Here is a 26,875-nt window from a genome sequence, read left to right on the forward strand (position 1 = left end):
TTTAGCCTTAGCGATCTAAACGAAAGTCGTAGAATATGTTAAACTAAGAACATCAATAAAAAGAACGCCCAAATCTGACTTCGTATGAGGAAGTTATGATTTTTCTAAGATTTAGCATAGCAGTGCACAGCCCGAAATCTGAATTTTAGATCGGTCGATTTTTAGCCGACGGGATCTAAATGAAAGTTGTAGTACTCGTAAATACCAACGCGTGGATATAAAGAACGTCGATAATAGAGCTCGTATGCAAAAGTTATGGATGAAGCTTAGTCCCTACTTTTCGAGCGCGGCGAATTCGATACAGTTTCATAAATACGAGATAGAATGAGAATTAGCCAACGAGGTCTAAATGAGAGTTGAAGATCTCGTTAATAGGAACTCAACGGTAAAAAGACAGACAAAAATGGAGCTCGTATGCGAAAGTTATGGACGAAGCTTAGTCCCTACTTTTCGAGCGCGGCGAATTCGATACAGTTTTGTAAATCCGAGATAGAATGAGAATTAGCCAACGAGGTCTAAATGAAAGTTGAAGATCTCATTAATAGGAACTCAACGGTAAAAAGACAGACAAAAACGGAGCTCGTATGCAAAAGTTACGGACGAAGCTTAGAGACTACTTTACTATAAAACTCCTATAAATACAAGGGTGAACTCCTCATATTTTCTTCACACCATAAGCCTCTCTTTCTCTCTCTAACTTCTCTCTAGCCTCCCTAAACCCCTCCCAAGTCTACGGAACCTCCCTAGCACGAGAAGAAAGCCCCGGAGCGCCCGACGGCTCCGAGAAGAAAAGCTTTCGGCTTGGAAACGCTGCTCCAGCGAAGACCGGTTTTTAATAAAAACTCGCTGTAAGTGAGCTACGCCTATACTATATTTAATATAGATTTTATTTAATTATAGTAACATTATTAGGACCTTAAAATAATTATTTGGGCTATTATTATGAGTTATATTGAGTGTTATTTAACGCTTATATAATAGTAATAATAGCTAGACTATTAATTAGTCGTGGTTAACGTTAAAAACTAAACCCTAGTGGTATTGATACTAGGTTTTGTCGAGGAAAATTGTTTTGAGATAACGAAGTGCTGTCTGAGTTCGGAATCACCACCTAATCAGGTGAGTGCATAGTTACTTTCATCTTACACATAGATATGAAGTATTTTATTATAAATTTACGTGCTATGTGTGCATATTGTCTAAATACTTGTTGTCTATGCTGGTGAAAGATTTTTATACATGTTTTAAAAGATGTAAACTGTATAAAGTATTTTATATCTACAAAATATGTTGGGTAAAACATGGGTAGATGAATGATGATGGATAAAAGCTGAAATAGAGGAACATTAGTAGTACGGACCTAGTGCCCTATAGGTATACATTGGCAGCAGTGGACCTAGTATCCTATAGATGAGCACTGGCAGCTGCGCCACAACCCATAGATGATTTAGATCTACGGTAAACGTCCTAGCAGCTGCGCTATAAGGATAGTATCGGCAGCTGCGCCTAATAGGGAGCCTTATGACCATGACAGTAGTGTTTAAAGGTTAATACCGGCAGAAGCGCCTCATAGAAAATGTCCTAATTCTGGCAGCTGAGCCTAAGTGACAATATTAGCAGCTGCGCTTGACCAATGTGTCATTGGCAACAATGGACTTCATGTTGTTTCCTTAGGATGATCCTTAGGAATGAATGAATGAGAAATAGCTGATTCTTAGGGTAGATCCTTAAGAATAAAGAAGATAATGGGGATGGGTAATTGGGTTGATTGTTTGATTGTTTAAACATAATAATTATATTATTGTGGGTTGAAAACCCTATGTACTCACCAGGTTTCCCAACCTGACCCACTCAGTTTATTTATATCACAGGTGTTGATATGAAGTGACATTACACTGAGAGATTTAAAGAGATGTAGATCACTAGTGTAAATAATTGTAAGTTCTGTTTATGCTTATGTTTATGTATTAACGATGACATCCCAAACGTTTTAAAATGAAATAAATACGTTTCTTCGAAAATGTTTTAATAACGTATTTACCATGTTTTTCTGGGAACAAATTCCGCAACATTTTTATAAAATGAAGTACTCTGATTTTTATAAAGCATAAACAACATCGGTCTTTTTTGGCCGTGAAAATGGGGATGTCACACTATCAACCAACCAAACCCATTTGTGGATTAATTAAGAAAAAAAGGTGATTTAGGCATAAAGGGTATTTTGGGAAAGTTACATATTTGCGGCCATTGTCTTAGAATTATGATTATTTTCCAGGTAGTATAAATAAGGAAAAACGTTCCCTATTTTGTATTTAGTTTTCATTTCAATTTCTCAGTAAATAACCTTGTATTCCCCATGTCATGATGAACAAAAGAAATAAGCTTCATTCAGACTCTATTACCCTCTATTACCCCATGCTTACTAGAAGCAACCATGTCGTATGGGCAGTAAAGATGAATATTGTTTTTATGAAAGATTAATAAGTATGGGAAGCAATTGAATTAAAGAACCACCAGAAGATGTAAGTGTGAAGAAGAATAAGATGGTATTGACATCCATCTACCTACCTATTCTCAAGGAGAAGTAGAGAGAAAAGGAATATTGGAATATTAAAACCATATACATGGGTGTCGATCATGTAAAGATGGATAATGTACAAACCCTAAAGTCAAAGTTTGAGAGCTTTACAATAAAAGAGTCGAAGATTATGAATGATTTTTCTAAGAAAATCACAAACATAGTTAGTTAGTAATATTAAAACCTTGGAACACACTCATATACATGGGTATCAATCGTGTAAAGATAGATATGGTACAAACCCTAAATTTAGCGTTTGAGACCTAGACAATAAAGGAGTCGAAGAATGTCAATGATTTTTCTACGAAAATCACAAAAATAGTTGGTAATATTCAAACCTTGGTATACATCATGGAAGAATCGTATGTAGTTAAGAAAATAATACAGGCAATACCATCTAAGTTTGTGCAGATTGTCTCAAATATTGAGCAGTTTAGATGAAGAGGTTTTTCAGGAGAAAGAAAGTGCTCGAAGGAAGAGTAGAGCAAGGTGGATCCAAATAGAAGAAGCTACTTCTTACACACTAAGAGTGGAGTGAAAGAAGTTAGAATAAAACTCAAGAGCAATCTTGATCTTTCAAAAAAAATGTGGTAATTCCAACAACTCTCGTTGTTCTGGAAGAGGTAGTGTTTTAGGATATCATGGAGGCCAACAAAGAGGCATAAATTAATAATGAGACAACAAAAGAAAGACATAAAAAAATAATGATAAGAGTAAGGTGCAACTTTATAATTCCAATAATATGGACATTACACAATTGAATGGAAAAATTTATGACATGAAAGTAAACATGAAGAAAACCCAACTCAAAAAAACAACATGACAATGAACTAGCCTTGCTATTGTCTGCATTACATGATGATCAAGAAACAAAAGAAGTCTTACTAAATGAATAAAAATAAGTCCTAAACTAAGAATAGCAAGTGATAATGTAAACAACTCAAATATATGGTATCTTGATAAGAGGTCTGGTGACCACATGACAAGTGACTACATAACAGATGGAAAACCAAAGTTTTATGACCTAAATGATACTAACACAAGAATTTGTCAAATTTAGAGACATATCTAATGCACGCATCAAATGAAGAGTCCTTATTGAATTTATATGCAAGAATGGTGAATGGTGAGTAATCCCTAAGCTATATTACATGCCAATATAATGAAGTAACATAATAAGCCTTGGAAAAATAGTTGAGAAGGGTGACCGAATTATGATGAATTACTTATTTCTATGGATTGACAGTGGAAAAGGAAGATTACTCATAAAGGTAAAAAATCTTAAAATCATCTTCACAAAATTATGTTGAACTAAATCGAAGCTATTTGTTTACTTGGAAGGAACTCTAATCAAACATGGAGGTGGCATGAACGAATGAGTCATGCCAACTTTACAACCCCCAAAAAAGTATGTCATATAAGAACATGATTCATGGGCTTCCAAAAATTGAAAATCTGATACAACTTTGTGAAGGTAGCTTAATATGAAAAAAAATCACAGTTATATTTGACTCCAGCAAGATTCAAGATTCAGGGTCCTGCAAAGACTTATGTTAGTACATGGTATCCTATGTGGTCCAATCTCGCCACGACACCAGGTAACATGTATTGTAACCAACTAGTATATGACTATAGTACAGTAATGTGGTGTTATTTGTTAAAAACCAAAGATTAAGAATTTCATGTTTTGAAAAATTTTCAAATAAAAGTAAAAACCAAAATAGGTGAGAACTTAAAAAATTTACACAATAACAATGGGGGGGGAATTCATTTTAGTGGAATTCATCAATTTTGCAAAGAAACAGGATTGAATTGGAATTACACGACACCATACTCTCCAAAACAGAATGGGGTTGTAAAGAGACAATCTTATGATAATGAAGTTGGTAAGAAGTAATCTTAAAAATATCAATATACAAGAAGTACTGAGGGGAAAGGCGGTTTGTCATGTCATCTATATGTTAAATCGTGTGAGTACTAAATCCCTTGAAGAATCGAATCCATACGAAGCTTGGACTGATGGGTTTTTTAGGTTATATAAAATACATGTAAGTGGAAAAACTTTTAACCCTTAAGTTCACATGCTACCTAGAATGTATCTATGTTCTCTCTAATGATAGCAATTATCTATGAACATCAAGCAACCCTAAGGGAAGGCTATGAAAATCAAAATTCATATAAATTTAGAGTTATATACCTTTTGATAATTGTAGTAAATAATCACACACAAAATCTTCGTGAAGCTCCTTTGAAAGAAAGCACCAAAAGCTTAGTGCCTCTAATGGCTTGTACCCAAAACCCTAGTAACTAGAAGACTTGAGGAGAGAGGAGGCAAGAGAAAAATTTCGGCTCTATGAGAGTCAAGAGAAATGGGCAAAAACAATAGGCCATGAGAGTCTCTTTATAGCTAATACAGGAAGCCTTGGATAACCCTAATTTGAATATAATAATAATATCTTGAATTAGGTAATTATCCAACTCCTTATTTATCTGTAAGGATTATTCCAGAAACCCTAATTATCCCCTCAATACCGTCTAGGGCTAGGAACATTCTAGAATTTGTTCGTGTTCAACTATTGAACAATTACAACTTAAGTCATTGCACTTCCAATTAAATCTAATTAACTCGGAATTAATTCTAATTAATTTTTTATTAACTCTAAATTAATTATTACTATTTCAAATTAATATATTAACAAACCATTTTTTTATTTCCAATTAATTTATTAATCATATAATAAATTAACAAATCTGTCGCTCTCTCCAAAATTCACTCTATTTAGTTACTATTTATGAGGGCAATCAAAAAAGGACTTTGCTTCTAATTCAAGAATATATCAATTTAGTTACTGCCTTAAACACCTTAATCTAACAGTATCCCACTTGGATAAGTATGTAACTACAATTGGAAGTATAGACATTGAACTAAACAATAAAGTGTGCTTTCCAAAGCCACTGTCAAACTCTTATTCAAATCAGACATTGGCCCTAAGATAAGTGATCAACTATTCATTCATTCTTCATGATATGGTATGGGCACAAATACTCTAGAGTATTTTATTAGAATGCCCTTACTTTGCATGGAGTACTTAAAGGAGTGCCTTGCATGATTTTTGAGCTAATTTTTTACTCATTCTACCTCATGGCCGAAACTTGTTTTCTTCATACACTTCTCTCTCTTTTGAAGTTAGTTTAGTGACTTAAAGTCTTCTTGAGTTGTCTCTTTTAGTGCTTATTTGATTTAAGCACTTAAAGGCTCAAGGCAATCAAGAATACATGAAGGAACTAGTATTCCAAGTGTCTTACTCCTGATGATGGATACACATAGAGAAAATCATGTTCTTTGACTTTTTGCTATCTTCATCAACACCCTAAAACCAAGTGGGTTCAAAGGATTCAAAGGTTGTCATTCTAAAAACTCTTTGATTGTTTTTATTTCATTTTAAACTCTATAAATGGATCCTTAATGGTTTGGTTTTGTTATAAACTAAAAATAAACTTGTTATTTTTTTAAGACTTTTGTTGTAGTTTTTGTAAAAACAAACTTTTATTTTGTATCAAAACTCATCGGTGGTATCAGAGTCATCTTTTATATGTTAGAATGATTTTTTATGCTTGATAATTTTTGGTATTTGGAAAATAAGCACGAATTTTTTTTTTTTTTGGTTAAGAAAAATCTATATTTGTCTTCTTGGCAACTTCTTGGTTAAAATTGTTTATTATTATATATAACCATTTTTCATGTATTTTAGTTATATATAAGTTGCGTTAGAAAAAACAAAGAGTTGTTTGTTTTTATATTTGATATATGTATAATGTACATAAACTTGCCATGGACCATTGTGTTTGTTGTATTGGTTGTTTTTTGTTAAAAATGGTTGTAATATTTATTTACTCATATGGTATGTAATAAAGTAAATAGATTAGTTTTCTTGGTTTATTTTGTAAGGTAATCGATTAGTTTTTAGAAATAAATTATTTGTACAAAAATATAACAAGAAATGAAGATGGATCCACTTCTTGAAGACCAAAAGGTAATTTTCGGCCTTAATAAGTGAACAACAATGTTCGTGATAGTTTTTTGAAAAGTGTCGCTAAAACTATCACTAAAAGTTGTTACAAAAGGGTTGTTGGTCCTGATGCAACACTTTCTGCAACCTTTTCTGAAAAGTGTTGCATGCTGCTGAATTATTTACCTTTCAAGAAGCTTTTCTATCTTTGTAATCAATGGATGTTTCATCAAGTGGGAGCTTCAACAACAATATTACAAGAAAAAAATTCCCTTTAAATGTCCCTTAGTAATGGACTTGGCATTTTATGTTGGCTCACAAAATGTCACTAGAATTGGTTGGTTTATGCACATATATTTTAATGCATGTTTGTGATGTTTATTTTATGTTCTTGTATGTTATGTTTGATGTATGAAAATTGCTTTTACATGTTAAATAACATTTATCATAAGTTAATATCACTTCAATTTTGAATAAAAAATATTTAAAGATAACATATGATGCTTATAAATGGATATTTATAAAAACAGTTTTACCGGTTACCAGTTAAAAATCAATTTTTTGTTGAAAGTTGTTTTATTGTAAAACTTACAAATAACCAACTTTAAAATATTTGAAATGGTTTAAAAGGTGTTTAAACATTATATAAACTCCATGTCTTTATAATAAATTAGAACACTCTTTGTCATTTGTAAAATCTTTTCTAAAAATGCAATACATGAATTGTTAGATGAATGCAATATTCATGAGACCATGTTTTATAAACTATAGTTGTAAAACATATATAAAACATTCTCTAAAAATGCAATACATTGTCGTCCTTTTGAAGAACACTCTTTGTCATTTGTATGGTCTTAGTGTCACAGGGTCACCTGGTCATTAGGATTGTCTTATCATGTTGGGGGTAGTTTCGTTGTTTCTTGTTTCTAAAGGGTCACCTTGTCACTGGTTAGTTACAATACTACAAGTTGTTTCAAGTAGGATGACTTGATTGGAATCTTGTGTGATAAAGTTCACCTAAGCATGAGAGGTCTGATGTATAGATGGAATAAACATGCCAAGTTAAGCAATAGTTGTTTAGGATCCCATAATCTAGGAGTTACATATTGTATGCAATTGGTAATCGCTGCCTATCGAGTTTGATTAAGTTTATGGAATAAAGGTCACCTAACCATTTACTTGTTTCGTTACTTGGATCATATACTTTAATAAATTAATGTTTTAAGAAACAATAAAAGGTATCAATTTTTAAAGACTAAATGTTGAAAATACTAAATAAAACTTTGTTAAATTCTGTTAATAACTGTTAATACTCTTTCGCCCTTCAAAACCTCACTCTTGTTGAGTTTCAAGAGACAGTAGCATTTGATGATTATAATTTCTATAACTGGTATAATATCTTGAGGTTCTACCTTAAGGATAAATAGAAATTACATATACTGGAAGATCCCAAAACTGAATAGCCTCTTCAAACCAGTCAGTCTGATCATGATACTTTGATGGAAGTATTATTGTGATGATATTGATGTATCTCACATCATTCTGGAGTAATTAACTTTGATTTGCTTAAAGTCTTAGATAATTATAAAATATATCAGATGTCTCATCAAGTAAACCAGATATTCAATCAGAACACTAGAAAGTGTTTCAAGTCTGTTCAAGCATTGAATAAAGGAAGTCTAAGAGATTCTGTACTCAAATAGACTTATAATTCAGTTAACGGAATACATCATAAACCTAGAAATCAAGAAAGGATTTAAATGATTAGTGTTGTTTCTATTGTGGAAGAAACTAGACACTAAAAGAGGAATTGCTCATCTAATCTCGTCAAGCTGAAGAAGTCTGACTTGGACAAGACTTATAATATCTATATGATAGAACTATTTATTTTTCCATCATTCAATTGAGTATGTATACTTCAGGTGACACTAATAATTGATATTATGTGTTGATGATTGGAAGAAATAATCAACTGGTTACATACGAATGGTATTTCATGCAGAAGATATAACAAGTGCTATTATAGTCTTTATTTAAACAATAGATGTTTTGTACCTATTCTTATAGGAACATGTAATAGCTGAAATTTATGACTAAATCCAAATAGCTTAACCACTCTAGCATCTACAAATTGCATTTATGTAGACTATCCTAAATGATTGTTTAAGATGAAGTATCTACTAATCCCACTAAATTGTCATTCCAGAAGACAAGTGTTTAGAAAGTTCTTTTTCTAAGTGGGAGCAATTTGGAACTTTAAGAGCTAATGATCCATAAGATAAATGCATCATAATTTGGAACTAGCATTTTTCAACTGTTGTTGAATATGCTCAATAGTTGATTAGAAAACAACGAAACACATAGAGATGCATTCGTGTATGAACTACATTATGTTACTTTACAAACATTAGTTGATATTCTAAATAAATCATCATGGTTGAAATTAGACAAAAAAAAAAAGGAAACAAAAATTTATGTGAAATATCTCACCTATTAATAATGTGAGTAGTTTTCGTTTCTAATTTAATGGAATTACATCCGAAGTGTGGAACAAGATATATAATTCCCATCCCATTCAGCAAAATTACGAACATACCCCTACAAGATTTCAACAAAAGAATATCAATAAAAGCACAAAGGGTAGTAAGTCAAAATATTCAAAGAGTAAAGTAAAAAAAATTGGTTCTTATTTTAATGTTTCATAATGATTTAAGTCCCTGTATCGTAAATTCCAACAATTTACTAGTTAGTTTTTTAAATGATCATTTTGCCTTTGGACAAAACCTGGCTAAAACTTATAATTATCTCTTGACTTACAAATTACATTTATTTAAGACATTAGTAATTTAGTGTTTACAATATTGAAAACATAAACAAAAATTATGGATGACCAATGGACCAAGGACCAAATGGTCATTTTAAATGTAAAATAATCCAAAAAGTTTTAACTTTTATAATATTGTAAAACAAAATACATCATAATTTCAGAAGTAGTTTGATAAATATTTAAGGAAAAATTAAAAAATCGGTCCCTATAATATATTAATTTTCAGTTCAAACAAAAAAGTAACTCGTCAGTTTGATTTAACGATCAAAAGACCAAAATTGTTATGAAAGATTAACAAAAGAAATAAAAAAAAATGATAAGAAAACATAGAGAATGGTAAAGAAAGAATAAAAAATCATTTTATGAAGTCGATTTATAGAACCTGGAATAATTAGGAACCAATGAGTTTATATATACACAAAGTTGGCTCTTGTCCCTCTTTAGTTCCCCATAACAACAAAACTTTTATCAATTGCAATATGAATGGAAGATATAAAGAGGATTTGGTCATCAGAAAGTAAGACAGAAGTTTTTGAATCCAGATATTAGAGGAATTCCATACCATTGGAACAAAAATTGATAAATAGAAAGTGAAAAAAACAAAGGGCTTGACCTAGAAGTAAGAAATTTCAACAATCTGTTGATAAGCAAAAGAATCGAAGAAAATACTATGAATCGGCATAAATGCCAACACATGGGAAAGATTTGATTCCATAAGTCTTTCCTACAATAACAATAAGATAAAATCTTATCCATAAAATCAAACCAACCAATTGAACAGTTATGGTTCACATAAAGCTTTAAGGGGTAACATACTTCTGATTAGATGATTGTAGTTGTTTTTAGGTTTGGATTAGGTCAAGTTCGTGAATAAAATCACGAAGGAAAGAAGGAAAAATTACCTGAAATAATTTAATTTGGTACATGTGGTTGTGATGGTGATCTGTATACGCATAGGCGTAGCCTTGACTTCGACGTCGGAGTAACCATCCTCCGCCAGTTGTCTGCTAAGGAATGTGGATGACTAAGCACAATAAGGTCAACTAAAAAAAGAGGTGGATAACTCAGCAAGCATGTCCGAAGTAGTCAAATAATTGGCCTTATGGCTAAAAGTGTTAAACTGGGCAAAAAAGTGTGGCAAAAGTCTGTAACATAACAAGTTTACTATTTATAAGTTCAATGGAAATTAATTAATTAATTATATATATATATATATATATACATATATATATATATATATATATAATAAGACCGTGAGACGCAATCCTAGCCATTCATTTGGTAGATAAAACAAAAAACATTTTTAAAATGCAAAATAGTTGAAAGTTTTCGAATTTTTTTTTTCAAATATTATTTTCGGAATTTATATTTTCCAAAAAAATAAAAAAATACCAAAAAATATACAAAAAAACAATACTTTTTTTTACATATTCTAGTAGAATAAATAGAATATTCTATATATCTGAAAAATCTAGTATAATATTCTAAAATTCTAAAAATCACATTAGAATATCTACAATGTAATATTCTATTAGAATATTTCACGTATTCTTCAAAAAAAACGGTAATTTTTTTTATTTGTTTTAGGTAATTAAAGTTCCGAAAATAATAATTAAAAAAAGAATTTTTGGATTTTTCCTTTTATTTTGCATTTTAAAATTATTTTTATATTTGATCTCACGGTCTCACAAAATTAGCATAGTGTTAAATGAACATGAACCTCTCTCTCTCTCTCTCTCTCTCTCTCTCTATATATATATATATATATATATATATATATATATATATATATATATATATATATATATATATATATAGGGTTAGGTTATTTTGTTTTTACTAACTATTGTGTGCCAGAATGCACAGATCTGGACCATCGGATGGAATATAATTAAATGTCATGATTTGAGGGTCTATGGTAGTAGAATAGGATAGCATGTACCATATAATCACACAAATTTCAGCATAAGGGCATTTTAGTCAATTAACCTATATTAAAAAAGGAAATTTTCGGATTTTTAGGGATGATTAATTCCTTTATTTTTTAAAAATCTGAATATTTTAAATTAATTCAAATTCAAAAATCCGATTTTATTCGGTCAGAATGATAGAATGTCAACCATAAACTAGTAAATGTATTTTTCGATTTTATTCTGTCAGAATGGTAGTATGCCAAACATAAACTAGTAAATACATTCTGAAAGAATACACAAAATCGATTCTTGAACTAATAATATATCAAAAAATTACATTGTATAATTGTGATTCATTGAATAATAACAAACATTCTGAAAGAATAAACAAGTATAATTCTTAAAAAATAACAACATTCTTAAAAAATGAGTGCGATCATTCTTTAATTCATTCTTCAACCCTTTCCCATCAGGTCTTCAAGCCATTCTTGAAGCCTTTTCTACCATAAATTCATTGCCAAGTAATTTGTAGTGATACACTTGTAAAACCTGCACATTAAACATAAAAATAATTAATTACAATTTTATCAGAATACAACAAATAATATTCTTACAAAATAAACTATTCTGCAAGAATATTTTTTAAGAATTTGTATTATCAAGAATATACCCAACAAACAAAATAAGGAACTAGCATCAACCTATTCTGACAGAATAAGGAACTAACATTCTTTGGGTTTCATGTGTTTCTTCTCGATATGTTCAATGTATTTAACTGCAAATTCTGACAGAATAAGGAACTAGCATCAACCTATTGTTATGAAAATGGCATCCAACCCAACCTAAATTGAGTTATATAGCTCTGAAAAGAATAAGGAACAAAGTGAAGTAAAAACATTAATGATTTTTAACTATTTTTTCATTGAGGCATTTTATCGAACACATGGAGGCCATGACAGAATGTTGTTTCAAGAAATTACCTAAAAATGGCATCCAACCCAAACATCCAAATTTACATGGATTCAAATCAAAATAAGATGAAGAAGAAGATCACCTGCTGGCCATGGAAACAATAAAGAAGATCAAAAACTGCAAACTTTATGAAATTGAATGTCTCATTCGAATGAAAAAGCAACTTCAATTCATAACGAATTAACTTTTTTTATCAATTAATTGAAAGAAACAATAAAGAACATCAAAAAATACATACCTAACGATGATAAACAAGACTTCAAAGTTCAAACGATAAATGCTTTATACAAAATCTCGGATAGATCTCGATGATGATGAAGGTCGATCAACAATTTGATGGTGGTGGAATAGCCACTTGTTGTGGATTTGGTCGACAATGAAGACCACCAAGCATAAAGAAGTTGGAACAATGGTGGTCGGCGGACTATGAGGTGGAGATTGCGACGATCCAGACGTACTGGCGGTGGTCGAAGGTGTTGGTGATGTACGTCTCTGGAAAAAACGGTGGTGTAGGGTTTTAATAGGTAAATAAAAATTGATCCCTTAAATAAAGGGATATCAATTGTTAATTTTGGATATTCATTAATATATATATATGTAATATTACTAATTTACCCTTATTTATTTATTTAATTAATTAATTATTTGCTAATTTCTGATTGGTGCATTTAGGCACACAATATTTGCTAAAATTATTTGAACCTCTCTCTCTCTCTCTCTCTCTCTCTCTCTCTCTCTCTCTCTCTCTCTCTCTCTCTCTCTCTCTCTCTATATATATATATATATATATATATATATATATATATATATATATATATATATATATATATATATATATATATATATATATATAAGATAAGTATTTTCATTAACATGTATTTAACAAAAGTTTAACTATTTTGTGACACGCGCATATATCTTATGAAATGGGAAGTGATTCGTACATAATAATTTTTTGTCATACACAACAATTTATGCATTATAGAGTTGTACAATACAACACTTTAAAACACAAATTGTTGTGTACGGAGAAAAAGTGTTGTGACATTCATTTTTTTATCAAAAAATATGCTAAGTATGTAAGTTCGATTCTGATGCTTGAAAACAGGAAATATTTGAGGCATCAAATTCCTCAAATAAATCAAACTACAATAAAAGCATAAAACTCATTCCTTTTGTAACATTTACGTATTCCTTAGTACAACTAATTTATCGTTAAAGTGATGATTCGTGGTATGAAAAACTCAATAACTAAATATGTTATTGAGTATCTTTTATTTCAATTTTTATGATTTATAAATTACAAAATAAAAAAGGTTAAACTTACATATATTTTTTTATTAAATATAAATTCAATTTTGCTATTTCATAATTATTTATAAATGGAAAACATACAACAAGCTACATTGTTAAACTTTTTTTTATGATAAATTCAGTTCTTTTGAAAATCACATCCATAGATCTATGAGACATAACATTTTTATGCATTATCCATTGTATTATATTAAGAAGTTTCACCGCCTCCGGCACGAAGAAACCAAAAGTATCAAACGTAAATGGTATGAATATGTGTTGGTTTTCTACGCACAATTTCTCATATTTTGTGACTTTGCATGTAGCAAGTTTTAGAGCTATCTATTCCGCGTTGAAACTCCCAGCTCTCAAGCCCACGATACCCCTGTAAGGTCCATACAAGCGTGTTTCCATCCAACCCATCAAAAAACCAAAGCGTCAGCCAGTCTAAGGGTTGACATCCTTCTATCGGGTCAGTTAAGAAATTCACAAGACTCTCTTTTTTTATAAAATCATATTTATAAAAAAAAAAAAAAAAAAAAAAAAAAAAAAAAAACATATCTTCACCTAGAAAACCTTCTTCTTTCTATATCAAAAGCTTTTTTTTACAAAACATTTTTGTTAAAATAAAAAGTTTTTATAAATATATTTTTTGTATAAATTTGGTCCAAAAGGTTTTTCGCATAGAAGGTGTTTTTATGTGAAAATATGTTGTGTATACAAAAAAAAAACATAATTTCACATAAAAAAAACCTTTTTTAAAATTAAAAGAAAAAAAACATTTTTTACGTTAAAAACATATTTTTGTTTGTGCACATATATAATTCGAAAACAAATAACATGTCTAATAGTATTTTCACACAGGATGAAAAAATTATTTTCACATAGGATGAAAAAATTATTCTTGTTTGTGCATCTATATAATTCGAAAACGAATAACATGTCAAAAAATCATTTTTTTAAATATCTTGGTTTTTTATATGAAAATATGTTTTTAGTTTTTAAGCAAAATCTAGTATGCATAACCAATTCAATGTTTTTTATTTTAATATAAACCAATAAATTGTAACACCAATTTTCATTTATAAAAGTTAATAAATAAAAATCTTTGTTTATAAAAATGAAAGTAAAAATATATTGTTTTTTTTTGCTAAAATAATCAACATGAAAGTAAAAATATATATGTTTTAATATATTTTTTTCACATATAAAAAACCCTTTTTAAAAACAATGTTTTTTTAAAAAAATAATATATAGAAAAAAAAAAGGTTTTTTATATGAAAATATTATTTTTGTATAAATATGATTTTATAAAGCAAAAAAGCTATAGGAAACTAAATTTTGAAAAAAAATATATGTAAAAATACTACATTTAGGATAAATTTGTAATAAAATTTTAAAATCTAAGGCAAAAGTATAAATTTTGGAACAAATTTATAATAAAATTTAAAATATGGATCAAATTGTAAATTTAGAAAGCCGGTAATATTTCATATATACAAATTAGGGACAGATCAAGAACAAAAATCAATGGATCCTTCAAACATAAAAGATTAAACAAAAAAAAATATAAAACTTGAGACTTTTTAGTCTTTTTAAGCAAAAACTAATACATAACTGGGGACTTTTGGCAAAAGGTGATACTAAAAGGGGCTATTTCATCAATATATACATATTTGGTGTTTCTTTAGTAAATTTGTAGGATTTTTTTGTTGTAACTCGTACGGATAAAAAGGCTCAAAGTGAATATATATATTTTGAATATATATATTTAGATCAGAAATATATATATATATATATATATATATATATATATATATATATATATATATATATATATATATATATATATATATATATATATAGACTTAATTGAATATGATGTCAAAATATAAGGACTTTATAGTAAATTTCCCACATATAAGACTAATTGTGGTTTTAATGATTTCCGATACAAACTGGTGACAGAAACTATTATGTTTTAAGATGTTCAATGGGACAAATCGAGTTATAACTGATGCGCAGTTTATTAGAAATCTCATCTCCTTGAGCGTCTTTGCCAAGAAGGGTAATAAATATTCAGGTGGAGATGGTGTTGGGTTGTGATTAAAACTAATTTTAAGAAAACTAATAGTATTTAGTTATTGAGAAATTAAATAGTCTCTTATTTTTTGTTCCAAGAAAATAGATGGTGACCTAGCTATGTTAAATGGCGACAAATGTCATTAAATTTAATTTAAATTTGATTGAGATTTTAAATTCATACACTTGTCATAGTCTTAAATAGGTAGGAAGAAAAGTAGAAATAAAAGGTAGGAGGATATTTAATTTCTCTTAGTTATTTACTATGTTATCTTTTGAAGGCCATTGAATGTTGATGGTTGTTTTTGCTTAAAAAATCAATCTCTACAAGCATATTTTATAACAATAGTAAAAATATGATATTCCACAAAATCAATTATAGTATTCATAAATTCACAAAAGGCCAGTTAGACACTACTATTAATATTACAAAAAGTAAAATTTTAAATCTCTCTTTTTCCCGTGAATGTGTTTATCAATTATTTATCAAAATCCAAGAAAGACCAAAAACAGATCAACTTACTAGCTTCCTTAGCCTCTTCTCAGCCCCTTTTGCAACCTTATTTTGTGGTTCTAATACCAGCGCATGCTTAAAATCTGGAAATATTAAAAAAATAAATAAATAAATAACATAAGAGTAATTTACATTTTTGGTCCCTAAGACTTTTGCAGTTTTAGTCTCAAAAAGTTCTCTTCAAATTTTGGTCCTTATTTAAGGTTCTTATAACGGTCTTGCAACTTTAGACCCAAAAAATTAATTGGAAAAGTGACCAAAAACATACAAAAATTGAAAGAGAAAACTTTTTGAGACAATAACTGAAATAATAAGTTATACTGAGGGACCAAGAATGTAACTTAGTCAAAATACAGCGATTGGGGGAACCATTCTACTAATTTTACTGATTTAGCCACTTAACTACTAATATAACAATTATAAAAATGAAAAATAATAATAGATAATAGTTCAATCTAACAGAAAAGAAAAAGCTACGCACCTTGAAGAGCCTCTTTGTAATAAAGAACTGATTCTCTAGCAGTTCCTCTCCTTAAATATGCCTTCACATTCTGCAAATAAAAAAAAAAAGATACAAATCAATATTATTATAAAAGAATATATGAATTTAATTTAAGTGATTAGCAGCAAACAGCACATATATGATGAGAGTGGAATACACATCATTACCTTCTTATCAAGAGATATTGCTTTGCTACAATCCTCCTCAGCTTGTTGAAAGCTGTGATATAAATATAACCACCATCAACTCAGTAACAAAATATATATATAACATTTTTTATATAAAAATAAATTAAATTCAAAAAACTTCAAAGTCTAAAAACATACCATCCTAATTCTAAATAGGCAGCTGCTCTGTTACAGTAAAAAGTAGCATTGGACTCATCCAACTTAATAGCTTCAGTGTAATAGCTCACAGCTTTATTCCATTGTTTTCCTTTATATGCAGCATTTCCCTAAAACAAACCAAAACAAAATTACTTCTTTCATAGAGTAAAAGGGTAAAAGGGTAAAAGGGTAAAATGGTAAAAACCTTTTCCTTCAACAATTCAGAAGCATCCATATTCCCATTCAAGTCTAGAGAAGGTGGCAAACTTGTAACAGCATTAACTTGTCCTTGTAAAGATTGATACATATCCAAAACAGTATCAAGTAGAAATTTATCTGATCCATGAAACGCAATAAACGAAACCCCAATACAAGAATCTTCATGCTTTCCAAAAGGAATGCTGACCTGGAAATTGTTTCTAACATATATTAAATTTTTAATTTTTAATTTTTACAGAGTTGATTTAAGTATATAAAATTAATATAAATTACCTGACAGCAGCCAGACATAGTAGCAATGCTTAATAGAGCAAATAGCCTCTCATTATATTCAGTCAACAAACCTTTCTTTGAATCAAGTTTTAAAGGGGTATCAGCTACTGTAGGAATAACCAGAATTCCATCATCCTGTAAATACAGAAATAAGTACCTTTAAAGGGTATTTAAGTAAATAATGTATGTAAAGTACCTTTAAGAGACTGCGTAGAGCTGCTCTCATTTCTGTTCTGACTTTATAGTAAGCTTTGATATTTTCATGTGTAGCTGAAATTGCTGCATGAATATGATCAGATACATCAGATCCTAGCCTGGGCTTCACTGTTTTAATCCATTCTTCATGATTGGTTTTGAATTCATATCTGAAAAATCAAAATCATGTTATTATTATAAATTATCAGAGCGATTAACTCATTAAAATTCATACATACATATTATACATACCTTTGTAATAACAGCATTGCTGATGAAAGAGCCTTCAAAGCATTTGTTCCATTTTGGAGATTTGATTCCTCATTATGAAAATATTTTAAGCCTGGAACATTTGAACAAATATACTGACCAATATTCATATGCTTTGGTTGTTGATCTGCAAAAAGAACATCATCAAGTTAGTATTTTACTCATTTCATTCCCTCAATTTGTGGATCCATATAGCAGAAGCAAAAAGCTTCATAAGTTATAATAGAGTAAATTACAAAAATAGTCCCTGTACTTCACCCGAAATCGCAAGCTAAGTTCATTTTTTGAAATCTTCCAAAAGTCATCCTTGACTTCCGAAAGTTTTTTATTATTTGTTTAAAAAACTAAGACAAATAATAGAAAATTCACATAAGAGTAAAAAAAAAAGTCATTTTAGATAAATGAAAAAAGGGTATAAAAGTTGGGGATGAATTTGGAAAGAACTTCAAAAAATGGACAAAACTTGCAATTTTGGGATTTTGGGTAAAGTACATAGACTTTTCTTGTAATTTACTCTATGTTAAACAATCTAGGACATAGGAACTTACAACCAGATAACTTTTCAGTTACTTTGCTAACAATATATACAGTTTTCTGCTGAGGGACTTTGGATAACTGAAATAAATCATCAGCCACAACTATTCGCCTTGTCCTTCTAGGCTCAACAGGGTTCAATCTAAGAAGAACATGCCCAACACGATGCAAAACAGAAGGATCACGAGCAAATATTCCTGAAAGAATTTCATCATCAAACACATGAAATATAAAGAAAAAGCAACAAAACTGAAGACTTCTACTGACATGTAGTTTCACAAAAACCAAAAAAGACTACATGAAAATAAACATAGGACATACCAAGACTACATACCAACAGTGTCTAAACTCTGTGAATTAGGGAGAACCCCAATTGTGGATACAACTCCATGTGAAGGCCGGAATCCAAGGATGCCACAAAATGAGGCTGGGATTCTAACTCCTCCAATTGTATCAGTACCTTAGAATTTAACAAAAGACATATGGAAAAGTTAATAGAAGGCATAAAGAGAACAGAAAGAAAGCCTGTTGTAAGATTGCTATAAGTGCTCTTTTGCATTTTTACATATGAAAGAAGAATACCAATTGCAAAGTCAACAAGCTCTGCTGCAACTGCAACAGCTGAACCACTAGAGGATCCACCAGGAACATAGGATGGCATTGCAGGGTTTGTTGGGGTCCCATAATGTGAATTTTCTCCAGTTGTCCTGAAATCATAATCCATAACTCACTTTCAAGCTCCATTGTTTTTACATTTAACTGATGAAAATGCCTGACTAACTAGTTGTAGGAAACATGTTTACATAAGACAAAAGAAGGGGAGATTTAACACATGAAAACACATGGTGTAATAAACGAACAAACAATCCTTGTGTAACTTCTTGTCTTTATGACAAGTTAGATGTTAATAATGTGGTTGTCTTGAATCTTGATAATGAAGATGAATGAAAAAAGGAGTACCCAAAAGATAACTCGTCCATGACAGTTCTTCCAACACAAGTAGCCCCATCCTTCAACAATGCAGTAACAACAATTGCAGTCTTTCCAGCTTCCTCGTGTGTTCTTTTCCAATCTGGGTTCCCGAATCCACTAACATACTCTTTCACATCAAAGCTACAACATAACAGCAGAATTCAACAACAATTACTCTTTTGTTTTTGCGTAATGTCATATGTAGCAGACTTCAAGTGCAAAACTAAGATGAATTTTAATTCAGAGTTGGAAAGGATAAAAGCTTAGTTGTTCTGCTTATATTTCTTGATTGATGTATATAGCTCCCTTTCTACATGAAACACGTTTTGAGTAAAATGGTACTCCATTTAAACACTATCATCATTGTCCTAATGTTTTTTTTTTTGAAAGATTCATTCAAAATTTATTTATTTGCCCAATAGACGGTCAAACATTGTGATCCTTTCGGCGTAGCTCTCTTTTACAAATGATACGTATTGCATAAATTAGATACGCTGCAAAGAGAGTACACTCGAGTGCATAACAGCATCATGATACATATCACAAATATAAACGGTAAACTATCATTACCAATGTATCATCATCCAGTGATCCACTTGCGTATAAAAACAATTCAAAAATGCATAGAAATAGACATTAATAGAAGAATAGATATAAACTAACACATCGCTGACGGCAAAATTCAGGCCAGAGAGAGGTTGTTTTGCAGCGGGAGGAGGCGGCTGAGGAAACGGAAGCAGCTCGAAACGCTCTATAAAAGCACCATAATCTTCTCTTATCACATACCTACCTTTTAATCGACGCCTCCGAGTCTCTGCGGTGAGGATCAATATGCCGGCGACGCTGACGCCGATCACGATCCATACTTTTGGGTTTGAGACATTGTTTTTCACTCTCTCCAGATTTATAGCTTTCAACGACATCGATTGATAATCGATTCACCGATTATAAGGTGATTTCTAATGATATAATATTTGATTCAGTGAAGCCGGCGAAGGAGATTCGACGAATTCCGTTTTCAGGGTTTTATGGGAGAGCAAGGGTTTTAGACCGAGAGAAAGCTATATCACGTTATCGTGCGCTCCACGCAGACGGACGGTATAAGTCTATTGCTATTGTGCGCATGTCGCCAAGTGCCCATTGGTGGGTATACGTATATTCGTGAATTATTTGAGTACAATTTTGGTAAATCACAAATATTTATTGTTCACTTTAGTTATCATTTACTTTCTTCATCAATTCATTTTTTTTCTCTTTTTCTCAAGAAATAATTATCAAAAATCTCAAAAACAATAAACAAAAATACAAATATATTGTTTACAAAAAACAATAAGAATAACAATGTCTCCCATAAAAACGGGTAAGAAGAAGGTAAGATGATACGTAGTTTATATTTTTTCCAAATCTGTTATTAAAAAAAACAAAAAACAAAAAAAAATAGAAAAATAAATTAAAATCAATTTATAACATTTTTCCACTTTGAATGATCACATGCATATAATCCCTTACCCATTTATAAATCGTCACCGTAAGGGGCGATGGCCCGGAACCTTCAAAATTTCATGGCTCATTTTTATGTATATATTTATATCAGGGAAAATGACTTATGTTTTAAAATTGTTCAAAAACTACCATTCAAGTTCGGTGTGTTCAAAAAACACCATCCAAGTAAACATTTATATAAAAAAACACCAACGAAGTATATTCTTTGTTCAAATTTAGCCATGTGGTAACCGGCAATTATCGGTAAAAAATAAATAAAGGAAAAAAAACAAGAGGAAATGACTCAAAGAGGTAACTATGTTTCAAAATCGTTCAAAAAACACCATCCAAGTTTTGTATGTTCAAAAAACACCATCCAAGTAAACTTTTTGTACAAAAAACACCAACAAACTATATGTTTTGTTCAAATATTACCCACTAGTAACTGGCTCTTACATGTTAAATGATGACTTTGCTTAACTATTATGACATGACATAATAATTATTATAAATGACATATTCCTCCTTTAAAACTCGATTTAGGGTTTCTTCATGAACAAATGACTTCTTCTTCTCCTATGACTGCTCTTCTTCTTCTAAAGTGATGATCTCGAACTCAAGTCCAAAACCCTAATTATTGACTTAAGACAAAAAGGGTTCTTTTACCCCTGCCTTAATGGGTCTCTCTACCCCTAAGGCCCAAACTCATAAAAAGCCCCAAAAGGCATCCAAGCCCAACTATAAGGCCTCTAAGGCCCAATATGGCTTAAGAGCCCCCAACATGGCCTTAAGCCCAAAAAATGACTTGCTACAATTAGGTGGGCCTGAGGCCTAACTTAAACAAGTCCATGCATACGCCTAACATATGTTGAAGCCTCTACGATTTGGATGTCAAGCTAGTACGCCCGTTGTACTCCTAGCGTACTCGACTAGGGTCAAGAACCGCTAATCTTCCAAAGGACATAAATTCTTCATTCTAAGCCCGATTTCATCCTTCTTTATATCCACGAGAGCTAATTTAGGCATCAGATAACCATACCGAGGGTCTAAAGAATGACGAAATCGGACTTGGAATGAAGAAGTTATGGCCTTCGGAAGATTGGTGGTTCTTGACCCTAGCAGAGTATGTTGGGGGTACGCTAGGAGTACGTCAGGCATACTGGCTTGAAATCCGTATCTCAGAGGCTTCAACATATGTTGGGTGTATGCATGGACTTGTTTAAGTTGGTTCTTAGGTCCACCTGATTGTAGCAGGTCATTTTTTGGGCTTAAGGGCATGTTGGGGGTTCTTGGGCCATATTGGGCCTTAGAGGCCTTATAGTTGGGCTTGGATGCCCTTTGGGGCTTTTTATGGATTTGAGCCTTAGGGGGAGGGAGGCCCATTAAGGGAGGGGTAAAGGAGCCCTTTTTGCCTTTAGTCAAGAATTAGGTTTTGGACTTGAGTTCGAAATCATCACTTTAGAAGAAGAAGAGCAATCATAGGAGAAGAAGAAGTCATTCGTTCATGAAGAAACCCTAAATCGAGTTTTAAAGGAGGAATATATCAGTTACTGTTTTGTCAATAATTATTATGTCATGTCATAATAGTTAAGCCAAGTCATCATTTATCATGTAAGAGCCAGTTACCGGTGGGTAATATTTGAACAAAACATATAGTTTGTTGGTGTTTGTTGTACAAAAAGTTTACTTGGATGGTGTTTTTTGAACATACAAAACTTGGATGGTGTTTTTTGAACGATTTTGAAACATAGTTACATCTTTGAATCATTTCCTCTTGTTTTTTTTTCCTTTATTTATTTTTTTACCGGTAGTTGTCGGTTACACAAGGTCAAATTTGAACAAAGAATGTACTTCGTTGGTGTTTTTGTACAGATTGTTTACTTGGATGGTGTTTTTTGGACACACCAAACTTGAATGGTATTTTTTGAACGATTTTGAAACATAATTACCCATATAAGTCATTATCCCTTTATATTATTATAGAAGAAAAAACGAGTATTAAATCGTTGCAGATTCACAGGCAGCGACAAAAAAAGATAAACAAGATTGGAGCCAAAATTAATGGAGAAGACAAAGAGATGTCAATGGATCTTTCACGAGTCTAAGCAATTAAGTGATTGCCTCAATTGGCCTGTCACTAAAGGACCAATGGTCTAGCGGTATGGAGTGACCATCTCATTTGAGAGGTCATGGGTTCAAGTCTCGGTGGAGACATAGGTGGTTATTTAGGAGTAGATTAGTTAAAAAATAAAAAATAAAAAATAACCCCAACATTACAACATAATTTTTGAATTTTTATTTGCTTTAATTATTAAATTGAAATTGATTTCTGAAAACATTCTTGATTCCGATTTTGATTTGTTAGTAGTGAATTGAAGACGTTCTTGATTCTGATATCTAAAAAATGAATTTAAAAAATATCTATTGGAAAAAGATGTTTGATTTTTTTTTTCTGAAAAACAATTTCTACTTTCTACTGATTATGGGGAAAACGATTTTGGGAAAAAAAGAATTTTGGAAAATGATATCCAAACCCTCTTCTACTTATAAATAAATAAAAAAATAAACAAAAAAATTAAAAAAATTAAAAAAAAAAAAAAAAAAAAAACCTAATATTAAGGGTCTCATTTTTATTTTTATTTTTTTGTAAGGGGCCTCAAATCTTTTTGAGTCGATCATACATAAAGTTATATAAATAGATATTGTTTATCACTTTGTTGTCTTCATTAAATATTTGTATTTCATATAAAATTATATTCACATGATACATTGTATGGCCTCCACATAAGCATTAAGAATACTAAAACCATACATACAAGTAAAATAAAGACATGTTATTGGCTAAGTGTGTTGCTATTTGTGTAATTTGTCTTTTCTATTTTAGTTTTAAACAAAGCATTGATGAAGTTTGTGTCGGTGGACTACAATTGTAAATAAAAGTGAAGTAGAGGGGCTGTTTTGTAGTTACTCTAAATTGATAAACAAATAAGAAAAAATGTCTCCAACGGTCGAAAAACAGTAACGTAAAAATCCCCTCATAACCCTCGTCCTTTCCATAATGTTTCAGGTCTCTCTTTCTCTTTACTCAGATCACTCACACAAACCGCATTTTCTTCTTCTTTCTCTCTTTCTCTCTCCAATCCATCAATGGATGTAGCTGTGATCGATTGGAAAGATTCGAAGTTCGAAAAGGACATACTTTATGAAGACATTAACGCTCCTCAATGGATTGATTTCTCCAATCATGATCCTCCTGTTGATGATGAAGCTTGGTTCTGCCGCCCTGGTGATTTTTTGTTCTTTTGTTCTTATACATGCTAACTGTTTAGTGATTTTCATATGCAATGGATTGTTTTTTTTCAGATTTTTTTTTTGGTAATGTTATATCAACTTATGATTATCACATGTTTTCGTGTGAGATCTTAGAAAGCACTACAATTTTGAAGGTTTCCTGGTGATTTGTTATTGTTATACAATCAAACTGTTTGCTAAGTTCGATTGTAGTAATTTTGATATGCAATCGATTCGATTACTTTTGATGATTTTTTACTGTAACTTGTAATTGTCAAAGTTTTCGGGATAGGTTTAAGAATTTACGATGACTGTGAACTTGTAACTGTAACTGCTACGTTATTCGAACTTCAAAAGTCAAAATTACATCGGTTTTTATTGATTTATGTTGTTATTGTTCATGATTGTGGTTTACAGATTGTGATCATCCAAAGACGGTGGAAGATTTCTTCAGGCAAAGAACCCCCAATTCAGCAAAGGTTCTAATTCTCAGATCTTGTTTGATTTCCGTTTCATTATACTCTTAATCAAATCCTTTTCACGAGATCTACTTATGTTTGATTTGATCAAATGTGTCTAGATAACCAACTGATCTTCCATTTATCTTTCCATGTAGCTTCCTAGATCGGTTAGCGTTTCTGAGATCCCTGAATTTAGTGATCGAAATCGCAGGTATGAATATACAAACTCTGTTTATAACAATGAATTCCGATCGAATCCATGGTTTATGAACCCTAAATCACATTTATATTTCTGTTCATAGAGATGCAGCGTTGAAGAAGAGGGGCTTCCCATTGAACAAAGACTCAAAAACTACAAAATGCATTCAAGATAGTGAGAATCAGAACCCCAATTTCTCAACCCCTCCTATTCACAAACCCAAATCCATAAAAGAAATGATCAAATCAAGCTCAGAGAAGATCAATGTCGAGAACGATTTCTTACTAAAAGAAGAACCCCAACCCCCAAGGCTTCTGAAACACACATTGTCTGCACGAAATCTATTTGCTGGAAGAGATATACTGAATCAGGTCACTGAGTTTTGCAACGAGTTGAAGCGATTGGCAACAAGAACAAAAGATAATGGTGAAAAAGAGATTGTAAATAAGAGTGTGGTGCCTTCAAAGAAACAGGAAATGGGAGTTTTGCAGGAAAGTAAAACTGAAAGGAAGCCATTGTTAGAGAATCATGAAGAAAATGTGAAGGAGAAGCTCACTAGGAAAAAGTAAGTTGTAAATTCCGTGATTTTTTGTGCAAAAGTCATTCTTGCCCTTCTTATGTGGACTAAATTTGTTTATGCAGGATGAATGGTGATTTAGAGAACACCCCGATTGCATTAAATATGAAAACCATAAGGGGCAAAGATGAGGAAAGATTGTTGCAGATTCGAACAAATCCTCCATCGCCTCAATGCTTTTCTGCTAACCGTGGGACCCCCAAACCCACCCCACCTCCTAAGGCATCCCGTCTCAGAACTAAGGTATGTTCCATTTTTATGAAACTTTGTTTTTTTTTTTGGATACTTGAAACCAATTATGCAAATTTAAATTATATAGGAGAGAGGGATACTAGAAGAAATCAGTATAAAGGAGGTGAAGAAGGAAGTCAAAGTCAATACAAATCAAGCTGCTCCTCTTTTAACACAGAATGAAGCAAAAGGGTTGGATGTTTTCTGGTTGTTTAAACCCTGCACACTTTCTAGCTAAATTTTATTTATAAAAAAATAATAATATGAGTTCCTCTTTTCATTATGTTTCCAATTTATTAATTCTTTTTTTCATGATAGCAAAGTTGTGTAATTAAAGAACCCAAAAAGGGTCAATAAATAAATATGTCAATTTTATAGAGTAGAATTATTCTCTATTCTCTTATGTCCTATATTTTATTGGTAATTTATTCAAATTTATGTTTTCATTTTGGCAAAAAGGACCATATAATTTGATGGGTTACAAAAACAATTGATTCAAGATTTAAACAAAAATGATCGTACAAATGGAAGTCACAACTAGGGATTCAAACATTCTAAGCACTACTTTGATGATTGGAATTCTAATTCTTCAAGAGATAATTGAACTTGCTACACTTCTCTCTCTCAAGCCTTCAAAAATCGCCATATTCTTCCTCACTAGCTCTCAAGACCATTTTTCCAAATGAAGAGAATAGTGAAGGTAGGTTTTTGTTTATTCACTTTGACCGCTACACTTTTAAGTTTTCCCCTTCAATTCTCTTTATAGCTTCTAATTCACTTTCTAGTCATTAACTTCCCAAAATAACCTTAGAATGTTAAGTTCATAAAATTATGACACAATTACAAAAATGGTCCTTATGGTTTGCCAAAAGTCACAGAGTCAGTCCCTGTTAATTTTTTTTTTTGACGAACATGGTCCCTGTGGCTTCCAAAACTTGCATCAATGGCCCTTTTTGCTGACGCCGTTATTGTTCATCCGTTAGTTTAAGGGTATTTTGGTCTTTTCAAGTAGCAGGGACTGGGTTTGTGACTATGGGTAAACCATAGGGACCATTTATGTATTTTTTTTTTTATATTTTATGTTTATGAGTTTGTGACTTTTCCACCCATTTACTTTTTAAAATATCACTTTGAACCCTTCACTTTGAACTTTG

General features: G+C 31.1%; 2 protein-coding genes across 2 annotated transcripts; one reads left to right on the forward strand and one right to left on the reverse strand.

The window, feature by feature from the left end:
• Positions 1-16,010: 16,010 nt before the first annotated feature.
• On the reverse strand, positions 16,011-20,562 carry TOC64-V (translocon at the outer membrane of chloroplasts 64-V). The gene is made up of 13 exons (XM_079020838.1): positions 20,144-20,562; positions 19,469-19,621; positions 19,091-19,215; positions 18,843-18,968; positions 18,523-18,705; positions 17,957-18,101; positions 17,706-17,874; positions 17,510-17,644; positions 17,223-17,423; positions 17,018-17,145; positions 16,859-16,910; positions 16,671-16,740; positions 16,011-16,272 (listed from the first exon to the last, which is right to left on the reverse strand). Exons 1-13 carry the CDS (start codon positions 20,401-20,403, stop codon positions 16,190-16,192), a joined length of 1,830 nt encoding a protein of 609 aa, XP_078876964.1. The 5' UTR covers positions 20,404-20,562; the 3' UTR covers positions 16,011-16,189.
• Positions 20,563-24,011: 3,449 nt separating this feature from the next.
• LOC145076977 (interferon-activable protein) lies at positions 24,012-26,106 on the forward strand. The gene is made up of 6 exons (XM_079022760.1): positions 24,012-24,248; positions 24,671-24,732; positions 24,870-24,925; positions 25,017-25,478; positions 25,556-25,733; positions 25,810-26,106. Exons 1-6 carry the CDS (start codon positions 24,110-24,112, stop codon positions 25,957-25,959), a joined length of 1,047 nt encoding a protein of 348 aa, XP_078878886.1. The 5' UTR covers positions 24,012-24,109; the 3' UTR covers positions 25,960-26,106.
• Positions 26,107-26,875: the final 769 nt, after the last annotated feature.

Source organism: Lactuca serriola, chromosome 9 (genome assembly GCF_051521515.1).
Source record: "Lactuca serriola cultivar US96UC23 chromosome 9, Lser_US96UC23_V15, whole genome shotgun sequence".
Classification (NCBI taxonomy): domain Eukaryota; kingdom Viridiplantae; phylum Streptophyta; class Magnoliopsida; order Asterales; family Asteraceae; genus Lactuca; species Lactuca serriola.